General features: G+C 41.1%; 1 protein-coding gene across 5 annotated transcripts in view; it reads right to left on the bottom strand.

The window, feature by feature from the left end:
* Positions 1 to 19,669, bottom strand: part of dennd5a (DENN/MADD domain containing 5A) — a 33,433-nt gene that overhangs the window by 10,889 nt on the left and 2,875 nt on the right. Inside the window, exons 2-14 of one of the 5 annotated variants that reach the window (XM_082552468.1) lie at positions 13,716 to 13,787; positions 12,800 to 12,909; positions 11,223 to 11,907; positions 6,310 to 6,497; positions 5,226 to 5,537; positions 3,891 to 4,106; positions 3,559 to 3,793; positions 3,143 to 3,232; positions 1,455 to 1,605; positions 1,242 to 1,335; positions 945 to 1,049; positions 453 to 584; positions 29 to 181 (exon numbers count right to left, since the gene is read on the bottom strand). In XM_082552468.1, coding sequence (XP_082408594.1) covers positions 29 to 181; positions 453 to 584; positions 945 to 1,049; positions 1,242 to 1,335; positions 1,455 to 1,605; positions 3,143 to 3,232; positions 3,559 to 3,793; positions 3,891 to 4,106; positions 5,226 to 5,537; positions 6,310 to 6,497; positions 11,223 to 11,907; positions 12,800 to 12,909; positions 13,716 to 13,787 — 2,543 coding nt within the window. The remainder of the gene's footprint in view (positions 1 to 28; positions 182 to 452; positions 585 to 944; positions 1,050 to 1,241; positions 1,336 to 1,454; positions 1,606 to 3,142; positions 3,233 to 3,558; positions 3,794 to 3,890; positions 4,107 to 5,225; positions 5,538 to 6,309; positions 6,498 to 11,222; positions 11,908 to 12,799; positions 12,910 to 13,715; positions 13,788 to 19,669) is intronic. The other 4 variants (XM_082552470.1, XM_082552469.1, XM_082552471.1 and 1 more) reach the window with 4 other exon arrangements.

The following is a 19,669-nucleotide window of genomic DNA, read 5'->3' as shown; positions in this document are numbered from 1 at the left end:
CTGCAGTCATTTCTTTTTCTTTCCTGACCTGTTTAACCTGCAGCCCGTGGCTCCAGATCCTCTCCAGCAGGTCACAGAGACTTGCAATCAGGGTGTTTTCCTCAACACCGGTAATGCTGACTTCTCCGTGGCCCAACTCCACAGCCTCACGCCCCATCTTCTCTACCAGCATACGTTTGGTCTGCAGAGAGACAACAATTCAAACCTAATATTTGTTTCTGAGCAGCCGAAAGAAATACCTTAAAAACAGACGATTCGTGTAGGTAGAAAATGCTTTTTTGGGGGGTTTTTATGTTTTGAAAATTGGTCATAACTCTAAATAACACTGCATTAACAGCATTTAAAGAGCGTTAAAGTAGCCAAAGAGAGCTTCATCCCAAACTTCAATCATAACTGAGTTTTATACGTGATGAGTTTTAATCTGTGAAACCAAAAACTGGTGATAGGCAAACCTTGTTCCTGCACTCCTTTAGCAATCCTTCAACAAATTTCCAGTTAGTCTGAGCGATGACAGACGGTGACAGGTTGGACAGTTTAGGCTGTCTGATGGTTGTGCCCAAGTTTCTGGCTTCCTGGATGTATTTCTGATGAAAGAGAGAGGATTTAGTTAGCGAGTACAATAACGTGTGCTCATGTCACTATATCTACAACAAACAGCTCTGTGGTTAGACACAGAGCTGGTGTCGCTCTGTATGGGAATATTAAATCGAAGCGCGTCCTACAGTTTAAACTACAAGGATCAAGATAGGTCACAATTTTGGAGAAAACTGATAAAATGAAGCTGCATTTTAATTACATCACTGCTTATCAGTTCCACCTCCTAAACCCACACCTGACACACACAAAAGTAACACTGATACTCAAACAAAGCTCAGCTGCTGTACGTGGAGGAAAAGACCACATGCGTGGACAGGTACTGCGCTCTACGGACAACCAACACATACCACGTCCACAGTCACCGACTTTAGACAGGGCTTGAAGGACTGCGAGAGCCAGTAGTAGTCAAGAAACAGCAGGAGCTGGAGCTCCGGAAACAAACACTCTACATGCTGCGAGTGTGAGGGCGTGAGTGTAAGGCAAGCAGAAAAAGAAAAGAAATGAAATGTGTGAGAACAGGTGTAAGAGCAGACATTGATGGGAAGAGCAAACAGACAAGAGATCATGCAAAATGACATCAAAGCTCAAGCAGTCCATCTGTGTGAAGGAGCTGATGAAAGAAAACACTGTGGGGGCGCTCTCACCTCTCTCTGGTCATTGTCTAAATAAAGGTGCTCAGCGTGCTGCTTCTGCCGATCCCTCCTCCTCCACTGAGCCGGAGCGCTCCTCTTGGCCCATCTGTAACACAGAAAAAGAAACAAATGTAAAACAGCCATCAAACCCACACATCAAAGGTTCATTTGAAATATACACTAATCACAAGGGGACAGAGACAGTAGTGAGCTACAAATACTCACTTGTTGCTGGTGGGTCCAGTGGAGAGCACATCAGACTGCAGTCGGGGGAAGAAGCCCTGCTCGTAGCGCCCCTGGCCGATCTTCATGTCCAGCAGGTGGGGGTGCAGGGCAGTGTGGTCGATCTTTGAGACTCTCATCTCAATGGCTTTCTCTGTGGAGGTGTGTGAGGGGTACACAAGTCAGCAGAGGGATTATATCATCATGTTTCAAAGTCACCCTACTTTTACTGCTGAGATGTGTCCGTTTGATTAAATGTCTTCTTTCTATCTTACTCTTGAATTTAAAAGATGATCCGGTGAAGAATTTTAGTTAAGTTATTCCAGCATCTAATACAAAAAAATCATTTAGGATTGAAAAGATTAAAAATAAAATAAAAAAAAAAAACCCAAAAAACAAAACAGTCCCATCAGTAAAAGATATAGCTTTTTGCCATTTATGGAAACAGATCATCAATAAAATGATTTAATGGATATCCTGACTTCAAAATTCCAGGAACAACTGGAGTAAATAGAACAGGTTCATTGTTATACCAACCCTGTCAAGTTATGTTGTGAGATTCAGATAATGACTAAGAACTTTTCATTTCAAATTTAGAAACCAGATGACAGCAGAAAAGAAAACATAAAAAGCACCCACAGAACCAAGAGAAATGACAGAAAAAAGGCTCAGAGCAGATGTTTTGTTGTCTTCAAAAGAACCAGCCGAGTCATGCAGCTTTACACAGTGATTATTTTTATGCTTTATTAAAAACATCCCCCCACACACATGGGCTGTGTGAGGAAAAGCTCCCACGATGTTAGAGAAACAGAGAAAAATAATACTACTTCCTGTTGTCCATCAAATGGCAATAAAAAACAAAAGCCAAAAAACAAACAAACCAGGGGGTGTGAGATATTTGAAGCTGCAAAAGCGCAGCATGAAAACGGTGGAAAAACACTGGCTGGGTGAAGTTGGAATTCACATAAATGTTTTTTCTTGTATAGGATTTATCATCAACCCTTTAACCTGTACTTGTTACATTATAGCTGCAGGAAAGGCTTTGTTAACCCTTTGAGATATACTTTGAGTAATTTGATCCGATTTAAAATTAAAATGAGGAAAAGAGACTGTCTTTTATTTACTGACAAACATTACTTTAGATTATGTATTGGAGCCTGCTTAGAGTCCTTTTGAATTAAATTTGGCCATCACTGATGTCCACTGATGGCAAAACAGACGTAAATCATGACATTAAACCTCATAATAAGCTTCCTAAGTTACTCAGTAAGGGGTAATTCTTGCACAAATATCTCAAAAGGGTTAGAAAACTTTTTTCTGCAACTATATCAGTAAAAATCAATAACAGATCACCAAGCTTTGGAAAAACTGTCATGTGTGCAATGCAGTGAGGATCTCATAGAGGAATTTATTTTACAGTAATATGTGAAAAGTTCATGGTAACATTTGCTTCATCTCTTATTCACCCCTTTCTCTTTTCACATTCTCCAGACTCAGCAGAATGAGCAAGAGCATCCGTCCATGCTTTTAAAAGCTTTCCTGCATAAACCACTGCCAGTGTGACTTATTCCAAATACAAGGTTAAAGGAAGTCTATACTTCCTCTATGAGCCAACCTAACTTAACACATTGCACACATAATTGAAAGAACCACCACCCTAGATTGGTTGAGATAATGAGAACAAATATTACGAAATTCGGTCTCGGCCTTCTCCGGCTCAATGACATGAGGTCCAGGAGCGATAAAGTCAGCTTTTTCAAGACGCTTTTTAAACAGGGTGCCTGCAAGCAAGACAGCAACAACCAGTCAGGTAACTAAAGACAGCAAACCTCCAGAGGTCTGTCAGATTCGTACATAACTGCACTGCAGATTATTGAGTTCTGCAGTTTTAAATGCTTCTTTAATTACAATCACAAACATTCAGAGGTCCATTTCTTTTAATAGTTTTAAATTAAAGACACTCCAGTGAAGCTGTTCATTCTCAATGCATAACCTGCAACTTTTTTAAGTGCAAACCTATCAAGAGTTAAGAGAGCCAAATTCAAACATTTGGAGCTTTGAAAACAATCCCACCATATAGATTAATGTTCCTCCTTTTCCTCCTCACCTGCTTCTTCGATGTTTGTGCACTTCTGATACATAGAAGTACGCAGCGTGGGCGTGCGCACGTTCAGCATGCGGATCTTATCCACGCGAGCATCAAACACCCTCAGCGTGTGCTCCTTCTCCTCGTCATCGTGACAGAGGATCTTACTGTCGATGAAGGACGCAAACATCTGCGTCTCCAAGAAACGTGACAGGAAGGGCAGGTAGGGTTCTGGTTGGTCAGACAGGAAGGAGGCCTGCACACAGTCACAAAGGTACAAGATATAAAGATTACATATATATTATGCTAAATCATTACTATGCTTTGCTAACAAAGCAGCTATACCACTTTACCTTGTCAAAGTTCTGCATCTGGTCTCGATTGGTGAACCAGGACTCTTTGTCATGACTCGGCTGGATGACAAACACCTCATAGTCTGCAAACATCTGGGTGAACCGGTTAGCGAAGACCTCGCGCACCTGGATGTTGAGCTGGTGCATTTTCAACTCTTCCTCGTCACACTGAACCCGCCCATCCTTGTTGCTGCTGGCATCCTCTCTGACCTCCAGCTGATGTGCATCAACATTAAGAAACATTGTTGTAAATGCTGATTTTGACCGATTACAATACAAAAGAACACAAAGTAAGAAGGGTCCGAAAAAAGGGAAAACGCTCATTCAATGAAGAAAAGAGGCAGAAGCACATCTATTTTTCACGTCACCTCTTGTGACTTTTATCACATTTATAGTGATGAAGAAGAAGTAGGGTCATGGGAAAGATGGCCAAGGACATGAGTCTTGATTTATGACCTCATTTTAACTGAACATGTCAGCATGTCAGCTGGACAGATGCCAGCGCCAGGCAGCTAAAATAACAGAGCAGGGCTGCCACTGTGCAGGAAAATATCCAATCCACTGACGTGACCTGGAACGCCATTTAATCAGGACCTGGTTTCTTTAATAGGAATTCAGCCGTGCCTTTAGATAGGAATAATTATAAGGTCAGACCTTGATGATGCGCAAATCCATTCAAGGAAAGCTAATGTTGCCCACAACAGCATAAGCTGCTTACGCTGTACAGAGGCCTTCTCGAAGCATCCATTAATTCATCCGTCAGTCTTTAGACTGAGTGCATCTTATTCATGTACCGCAAAGCTGAAAAATAGTCACACGACTCAGAAATGAGTTGGTGTATTTAAAAGGAAGAGAAAATATTTTAAAAAGCAAACCACCTCCTTTTGTGTACTGACAAAACATGTGTGTTTGTGGTGTAAGAGGGCGCCCCCTTATGTTTGCTGTCCCTTACTGCAACGATGCTGCTAGTAACGGATGGTTATGGATGCACTTTAACTCAGACTTCACTCATCAATATATATTCTAAGAGTTAATTACCTACTTATAGAAATATATTAATGCCAGAAGAAAATTTATTTTCACTGCAATGATTTTTCTACAAAGAAGAGGACCGTTAAATATTTTAATCAAGCTAAGCTCCTGTCCTAAAAATTAAAACACCTCAAATGAATTTCCAGTTGTCAATAAATTCATTAATATAAATATATTCGTAGACCTGGTGCCCAATCTAAAGCTCCTATTTTTACCTACTTAAATGATCAGTCTTGGTGATGTGAGTCACACGTGGTTATTTTTGCAGCCCGTTTTAATTAACGACATTACATCATTTCTCACCTTGTCTAAGCTGACACCTGTCCGCTTGACCAGAGCCTGCAGTCTGGCAATTGTCTCATTCTCTCTCAGCAGGTAGGAGTTGAGGGGTGAGGCCAGATTGCCGTTACGCTTGTCAGAGACCATATCAGCTGCTCGGAAGCCCCGGTACTTGGCCTGGCTGTCGCTGGAGTAAATGTTTCCCTCTGGAGACACGCCGAAGGACATGAGCACCTCGGAGATCTCCTGAATGAACTCGAGTTTGTTGGGAAACTGTGGCAACTCCTCTGGCAGTTCAATGAAGTGATTATCAATGTCCACAAAACACAAGTTTGCCTGGAATAAGAGAAATAGAGTAATGATTATATTACATTTAACAAAGCTTTACAGACAGTTATAGTATTGTAATATTATAGATCCTGTTTTTATACATTTCATTCAGTTGGACATTCCAGCCCCCTGAATTAAAAAGGTCACTGATGACTGAAAATATAAAGCTGACATGCTCAAGAGAGCAATAACTGACTCTGAAATACCTACACTGTGTAGGTTATACGAAGAAAACGTCTAGTTCAAGTTCAGTTCATTTCCAATTCAGGGTCACGGTGGGGAGGAACCTATCCTAGCTGCCATAGATCATGAGCGGGTTACACCCTGAACGAGGCACCAGTCTCTCGCAAGGCCCTGACTCAGAATCTGGTTGTTTACAAGATATTAATCATCAGTGAAAGGGATGATCATCATTCAGCCATCCCACAGCCCGGTCACGAACGGCTCTACTTCACCTAGACCAACTGAAGACCCACACTGCTACGGCATTAGCGCGTCTATGCATTGCACCAAACACGAACTTTTATGTTTTCTCATACTGAGCAGCATTATTATTGCAACAACACATCATCACACAAACATAAGGCTGAAATGAAATAAAAATATCAAGCAGCAAAGCACAAATCAAATCAGTGCAGAAGCTGCAACACAGTTTGTGAGATAAGAACAAATAAAACCATGAAATTAAAGATTTGGTTTCTGGAGCGGTAACACAGTCAAATATTAGACATGACGAAGGTTTGCACTCAGTAACTCAGACACTGCTCTCTGAATGTACCTCCTGTGGCAGCTCTAGCTTGGTGCGGTCATCCTGCCCATTGGAGTGGAGGCCCATTAGATACGGCACAGGAGCATCGAGGAAATGGAGAAGGGAGGCGGGCAGGATGGGAACGTACACATGCTGCCACTGGAAGGGGAACATTAAGGCTGTGATGCTCTCTGCCACAGTCATCAGCCTCTGGTAATCTGTTACACACAAACAGACAAAAGATAAAGATGGGTGTTTGTAGCAAATGCAGCTCTGACATCAGGTTCATCGTCTGATCTGATAACCGATCAAATCTTTAAAATCTTGGTTGATCGTTGTCGTTTCCTCCATTATGAAATTTACCAAATGCTGATGCTTTTATGCATTTACTAAACAAAATATATTGCACAACACTTCCCCCATATCTGAAACCTAAACAATACTCGAGCCAGTAAACAGCGTATGACAGAGGTTACGCAACATGACTGTTTGAATGTTATTTTAATAGGATTACATTGTTATTGCCTTGTCTTCTGTTTGCTCTCAGAGTTTGAAATCCAGCAGCTGCACCACATGACGAGACAGCTAATCCCGCTATGTTTGCAGTAGCAGTGTTATATATGACCTTTCATTTGCTTGATCACTTATTGGCTGGGGTCAAAAGGTAAAACGTGGCTGATGGTGGCAGTTTGAGGGCAGATTCAGTATCGACGGCACGTGTGAGTGACCTAACTGGAGTGCTTATACTTTGTTACAAAACTCTTTTGTTATTCTCTGTTCTGTACTTACAGGAATGAGCTGGACTGATTACCAACCTTTAAGGAATTAGGATCCACATTCTGTGTGTCATAACAGCTGTCTACCTTTATGGAGCAAACTCGCTGTACCAGAATGACAGGGAATGACTTCTGAAGAGCACAGTTGATGTATCCTGAGCAGCCCTGGGTGCTTTACTATCAACTGAATCACTTTAAGTATGGTATTTGTTCCTTGTTGCAATGCCACTCTAAATGACAGCCTATTACACACAGCATTTTTAAGGCACCAAACTAGAGATAAACTGGCATATTTCTCTTGCCTGATCACACATTAAGTTTTGGTTCCTGTAAGGCCCCACCATTTCTTTTGAACACAAACTCCACTGGAGGGCCTTTTGTGGAGTCTTTTGGAGGATCCAGACTCTGAAGTGTGACACAGCTTGCCAGCTGGCACTCTGGCCAACATTAAATTCCTTTATCATGACTCCACACAGCAGCACTCCGAGTTCAGGCTTTTGCACTTGAGCCAACTGGTATACATGTAAATATGTGTCCAGTCCTCATCTGCATTCCTCTTCTATCCCGCTGATACCTACTGCAGATTCGGGAGCAGCTCTGCCTCCCCCGGTATGGTGCCAAAATAAATACCTTTCCTTCATTTGGTCATGTGCTGGTCCATGAGAAGAGACTCTCACCCCAGCCTGGGCCTCTCCCTCATCCCTCTTCTCAGCAGGCTTCCTCTCCCAGGATGGGGACATGAATACTAACATCACCCATCTCCTTCTTAAACTAGGCCACTGACAAGAAACCACTCGAACAAAGGGTCAAGCATTGTCGCTTACACCTAAAGCTGCATGACCTCACCAGTTTAGAATTATCCACACTGAGCAGTGGTAGAAGCTGTGACGGAAGAGTTCGCACAACATAGAAGTGAAACTCAGCACTGTTCTGATCGAACAACTTCTTGCAGCAGTCTCAGATTGTGTCACTAACAGAGGGCACTTGCTAGTTTTGAGCCATTACTATATTAGCAGTGATTAACAGGGAATAAACAAGATAAAACACTCTGTGCTTTCTCTGCAGATGTAGATTAGTTAAGAATAAGGAAGAACTTTTGTGACATTTTGGGCTGACACAGATCCTAAAGATATCATTTGCTGCCGATTTTATTTTGTTCTATGGAAACAAATTCAAATAAACTCTTTTGATGTCTTTTGGGTCTCCATACCATCTTTAAATATTTAGCTAATGTCACACAACAGATAACATCGGTCACTCATTTTGGTAAATGTCATTTTATTTGCCAGTAGGCACAGATCAGTCAGCAGTGATGATATGAACCTGAAGCCTGACTACAGTTGCGGTCATGGGCGCAAAATACCATGACATTCAAGGGCATGAATGTCAAGGTATTTTAGACTTATGATTTCTTTTCCCAGGGTGGAGTGATTGTACAGCATACTACTTAAAAAAAATGAACTGGGTGCACACGTTTGAATTTATTTGGATTATAATTTTTTTTATTCCCACAGGGTCAAACATACGTAATGTCAAATGCAAACTGCACTTCAACCAGGCACTCTTGGTAGCTATAAAGAAGAATACTGGGTGGATATTTAACCGGTCTTCTTGGCAGAATTGGTTCCTGGCACAGAGTCAACTGACGATCCCGGAATCTGCAGTTGTTTAGAAATGGCTCCAAGAGACTTTCCCAATGTGTAAATCTACATTTCTCTTAGATCTTCACCAATTTCCTTGGACTTTCTCATTGTTCTGAGTATTGCTTAATCTGATGAGTTCTGTCAAACAATTCTGTTGCTGGCACAGAGAAAATAGACTGTAGATTAGAGAAAATCCAAAATAAATTAAAACAATGTACACTGTACAATCATTCCACCGTAGAAAAAGAACAGTTCAAAGAAATCATTAAAACCTCGCAGTACCACGACATTCACGCCCAAATTTATGTAAACTTCTGACCACAACTGTATATGAGAGAGATCCTAGATCAGATGCTCAGTTTTTACTATGAATAGCCTAGAACACTAAATATTTTAAGAATAAACCGATATAATTTTCTCGATTTAAGTGACTCGGTCCCCTCACAACAACAACAAAGACTACAAGATTTTTCATGGAAAAATCTATGAAAACGATGATACACTGGAAAGCTGGCATTGTTTAATGATTATTTGTGTGTTGCCAAAATCCCAGCGTGATTCTGTATAATAGTGCGACAGCCTTAAAACACAGAACGTGCAGACAGGGGCGCAGCATCATATTTGTTGTTTTTAAACTTGATTTGTTAAATAGTAAATGGACTGATACTTACATGGTGCTTTTCTACTCTGACTGAGCACTCAAAGCACTTTCTTATTGCAAGTCACATTCATACAAACATTCATGCAGTGCTTTACTTTATGCTTCAAGGACACTTCAACATAATGACTGGAGGAACTCTGAGCTGGACTCTACAACCTTCATCATTTAATCTACCTCAGATCTGTGCATTTGCACTTCTCCTTTACACCTTTTTGTCCCTCTGACTTCACCTGTCCTGTCACACTCGACTTCAATAACCTCATGTCAGAAAATGACCAAGAAATAAACATAAAAAAATGCCATCTTAACTGTAGTAACAACACACATAGTAGTGTTAGTGTCAGGGAAGGACAGGAAGAACAGATTGTATTTGAACATCTTGTCCTCTACAGCTTTGTGGAAAAGATGCTATCTACGCTGTTTTTTTCTTTTAATCAGAATTTCAGTGTTATTTTTAGCACATGCCACACACTGTCGTCTCCTTATTTGCAGAGCATCCCCCGCCTCGGTGTGTGGCGTCCCTTCGTAAAAATCCCTCAGCTCTTCCTCAGTGGCAGATTGCCAAGGCTTAACTCTCCACAACACCCTTCACATGTTCTGCAGTGATGAGCCTTATGGGGGTGAAAAGAACCATGATGTCACTTCCAACCAATAATAATCATCCTGCATCACTTCTCTCCTCCCTGTCTCCAGGTTGCCTAGCAACACCACAGCTTTCCCCATTAAGAGCTTCTCCCTCCTGTGGGCCCTGCAGTTTTGTAAACCATTTGCTTTCGCTTGCAATTGTAATGAATCCCATCAGAACATCAGATCCATCCTTAAGGGATCGCCAAGTTTCTCTGTGCACACGCACGCGCTTTCTCTCAATGGTGAACACTGAACAAAAACAACAGCTTTCTAGCTAACAGATCCTATAAAATTAGGTAATTTAATGTGAGATGATCATTGTGGACTCGAAACTGATTTGTATTACTACTGAACGTTGCTGAAGTAGTTTTTTTAAATTCCTCAGTTGAGCATTGTTTTTCTCAATTGAGCATTTTTCCCAAGGACACAGGATACATAGATAGACTAAGGAAGGTTATCCTGCACGAGATGGAACAATATGCTTAAAACAATTGTTTCAAACACCAGATTCCTCTGAGCAAGGCTTCCAAAACCTTGGAAATTTCTCTGTCAAACAATCCCCTCTTTCTTTCATTTCTGACAACATTTCTTACAACTGTAATGTGAATAGCAAGGTACTACGCTGCCTACCAGGGAAATCAGAACATTTTTTTAATAACTTTATCTGTATGGCAGCCAGCTGTTTATAGTAGAAACACATCTGATTTCTGATATGGACAATATGTTGTGCAAATGAGTTCTGACCAAGATTAACACAGGCCTTATTATTATTATTAGACCATATAATGTTTTACATTTTCTTCCTGTAACTAATAATAACGACACGGTGAGACTAAATATGACTGAAAAGACTAGAATGAATATACAGTGTAACAACATTTTTGTGTGATTAGCAATCTAAGTATTCCGTTTCCTTTGTTAGACATCCTTCAAGCTCCCCAGATAATACCTAGTCTCATGGGATGACAGGGACATGTCCCCCAGCTCCAGAGAGATCTCTTGAGACACGACTTTACTAACAGGATCACATGACCTCACCACCCGCAGAGAAGCAGATGTTTCATATCATTTACAATTAGCTTGTCCTTTCAGCTATTTAGAAAACATGTCCAATTTTAATGAACTGTACAAACTAATGTTAAATTCAAGCCTGACTGCAGTGTATTTGCATATATATTTGACACTTATGCACGTGGATGATGAACATGTGTTTAGGCCAGCAGACCAGCTACTTACGCTGTGAGTAGAGCAGTATCTGCATCTCTAGCAGGGCACACGTGAACAGCTGAAGAACGTTCTCCACCCCCAGCAGGTTAAACATTTCACTGATGGCAAAGTCAAAGAGAGGCAGCTCTGATGTGCTTGGCCTCTGGCACACCACAGGCCCGTAGACGCCTGAGAACTTGAGGGATCGCCCAGAAGGTGGCAAGGGAACCTCGTAGAGGATGTTGTAGATGTAGCTCTCTAGGGGAAGGGGTGGGGGTTGTGGGGAAGAGACGGCCTGATGAAGCTGCTGCAGCACTTTGCTGCAGGCCTGAGCGAAGGCCATGGGTGTTATCAGGCAGATGCACTTTGACACGTATAGCGTGTCGCGGCTTATGTCGTACGAGTTAAAACGCTGCAAACGAGAGATGGCGGGCGCGGCGTGGAGCATGGGACGAGAAGGGGTGTGTTGGCGTCTCTGGTCCTCGGGTCCTTGTGGGGAGGTGGGAGTGTGCAAGATATCATACTGCTCTGCGTTGTGCATGTGGTAAAGAGTCTGCATGGCACTGCAGATCTGCTTACTGGTCACCTCCTCGAAGAAGGTGAGGGCAAAGCCATAGGTCCGAGAGCCATCCTCTCTGGTGATGATAAAAGAGTGGAACTGAGGCTCCCGAGAATCCATCTGCGTCCTGAACGCCAGACCCTTTGGCATACAGAGCTGCAAAAAGGATATACAGGAGAGGATTCAGAGAGCTGAAGAAAGACAAAGGGCTCATCATGGAGATGAAACTGTAGCTGGATAGATTCAAATTTTTTCCTGCAGATCAAACAGGCATGAGATAATGTTTTCATTTCCGAGCTTTAGAGACTGCGGTAAGATCGCTTTCCTCCTCTCGTTGCGCGTCTTTAATTCAAATTAATAATCTCCTGACTCACAGACACAACAGCAAAAATTATTTAAAAGTTAAAACAAAATTACTATACAATATCTTCATATCACTGAAACAGTTCACTACATTAAAAAAAAAATACTTATACATGCTTTACATTGAGAATTGTTGTTTTGCTCCTTAACAGATCTATCTTATTCTTAAGGCCTATCAGGATTTTTCCAAGGTCAAAAACCATAGGGGTCCAAGTGATTTGATCATCACATCAATTTTTCACTGACAGTTCATCACGAGCAGTTATTCCACACTATGTTTACCTAAACCCTCAATGTTTTTACCACCCTGTCATATGCCAGCTACATCCTTTACTCCATTAGAGGTCCCTTAAATCGATCAGCTGAGATCAGTTGAGAAAAAAGTTTAACCTGGGATCAGCCCACTTCATGTAGACGCAGGCTAGTTTGTCTGTTTCCTCTCTGAATGACTTTTTAATGTCTCCCACACAGCTGCTTGTTCCTTCCTGTGTGGATGCCCTATAAGAGTAGGTGTTACCTAACAGAAACCTCTCTCTTGTTTGTTATTTATGGCCATTTCTATTTTTTCAATATTATATCCAAGTGAAATATTTTTATCGCAGGCCTGGTGATTTGCCTTTGGTAGAAAGCCAAGAAAATGTTTAAAATTTAAGGGTTCTTAAGTTGTATCAGCATCATACCATACCATGCCCACTGCATCCTGGTCAAAAGGATTCCACTCGACATTGTCTGGATAATGTGCTAGGACTTTGGATTTAAAGGTTCTCCGCAGTGGACTCTGCTCAAAATTCTCACCTGAAAGTCAAACAAACAGAGAGTGCAGAGAAAAAAAAAACAAAAAACAAAAAAAAAAAAACAGGAGACAAACAGTTAAGAAACCAGATTTCCAGATGCAGACGCAAGAGCAGAACAGTCGGCTTAAAAATGTCAGCTGCAGCTCCAGAGGAAAGAGCACATTAGCATATTTGTCTTGAGAGGAAAATTGTATTGCATCAAATAAAGCTGCCAGCCTCCTGCTGTAGAAGGTAAACAGGAAAATACACTCAAACAGCAGGATTCGATAATTTAAATTAGATCATAAAAAAAGAATGAAATATAGCCAACTTTAACATATCTCGATGCTTCCTGACAGCTTTATTGGCAATATAGAGGGACACGGAAAATAATCAGTCATAGAAGCGCAAATTGAGTTGATTCAAACCCAGAGCTAAGCAGAAGTGATGCACATACCAAGGCAGTACTGAAAAGTCATTCAGAGCGTAGGGGGAGAGTAAACACTGACCAAGCAATGGCAGTGCAGGCAGCACTGAATTTGTGTGTGTGTGAGAGAAACAGAAGCAGTGATTGCCAAACATCAGCTCGTTGTTCAGCTGCTGCTGAAGGAGGTGAGGGAAGACGGAGGAGGGGGAGAAGAGAAATCAAGAGTGTGCAAAACAGAAAAGACGTGTCCCCACACCTGTACAGAAAACAACTGAAAACACAGCTGTGCAGCAACAAAAGAGGGCTGCCGAGAAAATAAAGTGTGCCGGGTTTAAAGGGTTTAAGGGTTAAAGCTGAACTTAAGTTAGCAGGAAGAGAAGTGTGTGTGGTGGGAAGGTTACCTTCATTTCCCCTTGCCAGTTTTCCTCTGGCCCCATCTCTGAATTTAGTAGCTTCTATATACTGGCATAAAGCTACACAACAAATAAAAAAAAAATAGAATTAAAAGCCTGCTTCTTAATGGGTAGCGCATCACTTCTTATGTTGTGTTAACAGATCACACAGCTGAGAACAAGCTGCACACTCGGGGGACATCATCGCGTCTGGGGACAGGTGGGTATGTTAATTCAAGTCAACTGGTGGGGATATGACACTAGGATGCTGTGTTTCGCTGTGTCTTTACTGGATCATGCAAATCCATACTGCTGCAACAACAGGGATCCACAACAACCAAGTTAGCAGCAGCACTCTCAGCCAAACGCTACCCTTAACTAACATGCACACACTGACAAAGTTAGTCTACTACTGTCTAACTGTTGAAATCTTTACCAAGTACATCCATGTCTGGGAAACCAGACATGGATTATTAAAGGCCTCCGCTTAAAAAAATAAATAAAGTGGGCTAGGGTTAATCCATGTCTGGGAAACTGAGCCATACAGTATTAAACTTTTATTCATGAGTACTCCAAGCAGAAAGGTGTAGGATTTTTCTTTTTTTTTCTTTTCCCACGAATGTAAGAATAAGGCTGTCAATTACTAACAATTAAAAAATGTGGCAAGTGTTATCTCTGTGGCCGGATACAAAGAATAAATAACCACAATAATGAGTCACAGCTTTGAAGTGGGTGACACATTCATCATTAGCATTACACAGTCCACATACATTGCACTCAGTACTCACCGAGCACAGTGAATGTGGATTAACACAAACCTGCAAATACTTCCTAACAAAGACCCTCTCTGAAGTCCTTTTGGGAAACATTTCCATATGTGTGATCCGCTCTAAAACATACTCAATTTCATGCTGGAAAACATGTCATGGTTTGGCAAAGTGCGCCGATGTTTAGATGCTATCAGCAAAGAGTCATGGGTTAGATTACAATGAATGAGCGCCCTTGTTTTGCAGCTCTGCAGCTCAGTTTCGATTTTTATATTTTACACACACACACACAAAAAAAAAAAAGACCCTCTGCAGTCCTTCCAGCCAGTTAAACGTTCTCATGCATCGCATTGAACAAACATCAAGGAGAGCAAATTACAGCAGCATGTCAACCCCAAAACATGCCTCTGACTGTTTTCTAGCGACATCACCTTCAAAATAAAGCTTTTATCAGGCTACTGTGACCTGTGAGATCCATGAAAATCAGTTTACACTGCTTTTATAAAATGACTCAGTAATGACACGTGCACACAGACAAGAAACGATCGCTTTCTCAAGTCTGGAGGATTGCATTAATTCGCTCTGCTGCACATTAGCATTTTACCAAGAACCCTAGATAAACTTTTTGAAAATGATGGATTAAAGTTATATCAATAGGAAACATCAGATGGCAAAAGTATCCGCTGGATTCAAAAGTCTTATCCTTTTTTAATCGGACATTAATAAAAGTGTTGACTGACGCGACAAACAGGTTCACATTAGAGTCCTCAGTACAGACACACAGATCCTGGCAAGGGAATAAAAGTCTTACGGATTAAGTGCTTTAATCTCTTGGTTACTTTCATATCCAAACAGCCCACGGGGAAGAAACTAGGCCAGGAACACATCTCAGACTACAAAAACCCCAGCAACTGAAGGCAGTAAGATTATTAATTAAAAATAATTACATATGGTGATAATTCATAACAACCTTATGTAAAGCACTTAGGTGTCATTTGATTTTCCTTAAGCAAATGTAAAATGCAGCACAATTGATGAAAAATGGCATCTGCTACTCATGAGGATGTAATGTAGGTCAAACTCAACGACAGAATGCAGACATGGAGCACGATGGATTCAAGCTGATTGTTAACCCGTTCAGTAGTACAACAAACATCTGGAAGCATCTGGCTGTGCAGCAAATAAGAGATGGCATGTTCTTTTAATTTAAATAACAAAATCAACTTAAAAACAAACACCTGGCTCTTAAGCTACTACAGAAAAGTTTGTTGACTGTGAAACTCATGAGCACAGATGAGCAACGCCTTATAGGAAGCCACAACAAAACACTGCAGAGGTGTGTAAAATAAAGCAGGCATAACAGTCCTTCCCAAAGAAAACACATACGAGGGTCTAACGTTTCATTTGCAAAAAACATGCAGAGCTTTTACTAAATAAAGGCGGCTTTGAATGAAGAGTAATGTTACTCAGATTAAATTCCAAGAAGTAAAAGTTAACCCTGCGAGTTCTAAGTTATCCCTACTTTTGACTCTAAAAGGGGCGTCCACACAGCAAGCGATGCACTCATTGCTCATCACTTTGTCGTTGATGATCAGTCATTAGTGGACATTCTAGGCTCCAGTTGCCTAGGTAACCCTCAAATGTAATTACCACCCTGTCGTAAGTCAATATGCAGTATCCTGCACTTTTACTAGTAGAACTTGAACTTCTCACATCGAATTTGATTAAACTTTAGTTCAGGTCCCGCCCATTTCCCTTCACTTTCACTTGAAGTCGTAGAAAGTCACTGACTTCCTGTTGTCTTTGGTTGGCACATCACTGCTAGTCGTTTCCTGTGTGGATGCCCCTTGACTATATGCTCTCAGAACATGTACATTTTTAATTGTTTTCCCAAATTCAAGTCAATCCAAGTTTGTTGCTTTTCTCCAAAACTCTGGGTTAGGGTTGTGCTCATCACTTGTCATGACCTAGATGTCACAGTGCAAACAAAGAGTCTATGGCAAATTTACAAAGCTTACAATTCTAGAAAAATCTCCATTTATGTAAATGCAACGACCATAATTAAATGCTATTTTTAACATGTGGCTGGAAACAGCCACAGTTTTACAATATTAAATTTGAGCTTTATCAAAAACTAAAAATATCATTCCCAGATTTGCATTTTCCACGGCTGTCCACACAGGATGATGTGGCTGTTGTGTTACATCATGAGGCTTAAGTGAAGCTGCCTGAGACAGGTGTTCACTTCAGCTTCATCTTTATAATTAAAACTAATTACAAGCCAACTGCCTCACCTGGAGAAGCCATTTGTTAACATAAACACCAACAGACGCTACAGTGTAAACATCATCTTCCTTTGTCATATTCTCCAGCTAATGGACTGTGATGTAATAGAGTGTGGACCGGTAGCAGTGGGAGTAGAGCGTCACTGAGCTCCTCATCCTGCGAGCCAGGGACCACCCACAGCTCTGCATCCCTCCTGTGATCATGAACACACACTCCTACTATGGCACGGTTCACTAGGCTAGACATAAAGGGATGCACCTCCCTGACTGTAAAGCTATATTCAAACACGACTAAACTCCCTGCAGCACAAAGTGTTGTACAGACTGCTGACACGTCAAAACAGCTCAGCAGCAATAACGTCGACACTCATTCACCTAGCGGGCCCGGCACTGGCAGAACATGATAGCTCACTCACAGCCTAAACTCCCCGCCATCACAGCTCATGGTCCCCTGTGTGCTTTCTGTGAGTTTAACAAAAAGATAAGTTCGATTTTTTCCCCCCCACTTGTTACAGTGTGGGATGATTTCTAAGCCGACACCAAAGTTGCTGCCTTATCGCATTCAATTTAGTTGTTAACATGACTTAAAAGCTATTAGCCAAAAACACCAGCACGGTGTTTCTTAGTTAGTCTGGAGGTAAAAAAATGTGTTTAACTCTGGAACTCTAGTTTGCAGTTTTGTAACGCTATCACTAACGTTGCATATATTTTACCCGAAAAAAGATCGTTCCCATTAAAATACATTAAGGTACCCTATTCACATCTCATACAACCCTATAAAAAAGGGTCTAAAATTAATGAAAGGTTAGGGACTGATTAATGAAAAAAATTCAACAAAAAAATAAATAACAGAACTGGGAACTTGACTATAAAACTTTTTGACCAGTGGAAATTACCATTAAGTGATCTTTAGTCATCGCATATGTGAAAAATCCCCCTATGCTAGTGTTTTAGGTTAAGAAAAATGTCGAGATGTGGTGATTTTACAACTAGATGTTCTTTTCGGAAACCAGACGAGCTGCCTTCACTGACCCAGAGGCGTAACGACAGCAGCGGTCGTCTTTATTTATTGTAGAAAGATGTCTCGAACCCAGTAATGTCAGACTGTCAATACTTTTAATATAATATCTACACCAACATCAATAAAAATATCTTCCCTGGATATAATATTATACCACGACAGGTTTCATTTTTTTTTTTTTTCCATAGTAAAGTTTTCAACTTGTCATACAAAGGAGAGCTTATCACAGTGGCTCCGTCTTTAAGGTAATTAAGCTGAAATTCAATAACCACTGAATTTTAACTCCCACATGTTGAACACTGCAGTAAAACCACCATCACTCACCACTCAACATTGTTACACTCTTGTACAGTTGCCAGTAATAGTGTTATTAGCTACAATGTAACTGCTAGGTAGTATTCATTCCCTCTTCCCTCAGGAAAACTGTCTCTGACAGATTAAATGGTCAAAATTAGTTCACCTTTGATAAGGAAGCTGAAATATGGCACATAACCTACAAATACCAGACAGGCTAATATCAGCAGTTTATCTACAGAGTGGCGAGAAGATGCCGTAGGGCCATAAAACCTGGTCTAACACCGCAGCAGCCTAAAATTTCAGCACACATCTGCTAGCAGCCAGGGGATTGAACTGCGGAAAAATTTGACCTGGTGGAAAAACAACCTTTTACACAAGAATGTGCAGGTTTAATTACTCTGCCATGACTGGGAAGAATGTAAACCTTCATCATTCAGCAAGTGGAGTTTAAAAGCCATTCTACAGTTGTGCACAAGGATAAAATATTTGCTATTTTAAATCAAGATAAATGTGAAAATAACACCTGTTCTTGGATATTATGATCAGTGGGGAGTAGGCTTCCACTTTTGGCGTTTCCATTTGAAATTCTATTTTAAAGAGACCGTAAATGTAATTTAATATAAAACAAAACAAAACAAAGAAACTTGGGTCTCTTCAGCTTTGCACCATCAAGTTGCAGATGCTGTGAATGTTCTTGTAGCTCCAGTAGTTCCAGCCCATTGGTAGCAATGCACAGACCTCAAAGCTCCGTAACTGCATGCTACACGCCAATATGCACAGCGGGGGGGATATATGTGGTTAACCTCAAAGCATTTGCCTACAAACTTCTACTTACAGTCTTTTATTTTTTTACCAGAACAGTTTGATATCTCCAACAGTGAGGTTGAGAAAACTCATTTCAAATTTTCAGTCCTGCGGGCAAAAAGTAGCGCTTTCCTTCTGCTTGATATATTAAAACAAAAACTGAGGTGTTATCAATAATAGGATCAATCACTTGGCACAGCATGGCCAGCTTATACAGCCAGTTCTTGTATGAGGTCCCCTATATTCAGCGCCATATAATTTTAGCTGTACACTTTGCCCTGGAGGATCACGAGGTTTCTAATAACTCTTCAAACTGCATCAAAAGCTTCACTGATGCATTTTCAAAGAGATATTTTAAAATACCGGCCAGGTCCAGAAATACACAGCTCTGAGTGAAAATATGAAAGACGACATTTTGCATTTAAAGCTTTCAGCTTTCATGTTGAGCCATTCAACCTCATTTGTTTGCCGAGTCGGATTCGGGGACAGAGAGGGAGAGAGCGAGAGAGAGGCTGCCTGGGAAATTCAAAAGAGATGTTTAGCATTTGAATAGGTGGAGCCTGTCTGCATGTGTACTTATATCCTTCAGCTCCCTGTGCTTCCAGCGTGGCCTGTGAAGCCGCAGGGTCATACATATGCTAATCAGGTCCTCCCTAAGCTGCCAAACACCACGCTGTAAGAAAGTTTCGGTCATTCTTTGTGGATTGACTGTACGTGAATCACCACTGGATCATACTGAGAAAGAGGAACCGGCATGCAGAGTTTCATTTAAATCTTTTCTTGTAAGAT

This window comes from Aulonocara stuartgranti, assembly GCF_965226115.1.
Source record: "Aulonocara stuartgranti genome assembly, chromosome: 1".
Lineage (NCBI taxonomy): Eukaryota > Metazoa > Chordata > Actinopteri > Cichliformes > Cichlidae > Aulonocara > Aulonocara stuartgranti.
This window is presented reverse-complemented; position numbering and strand designations above follow the sequence as displayed.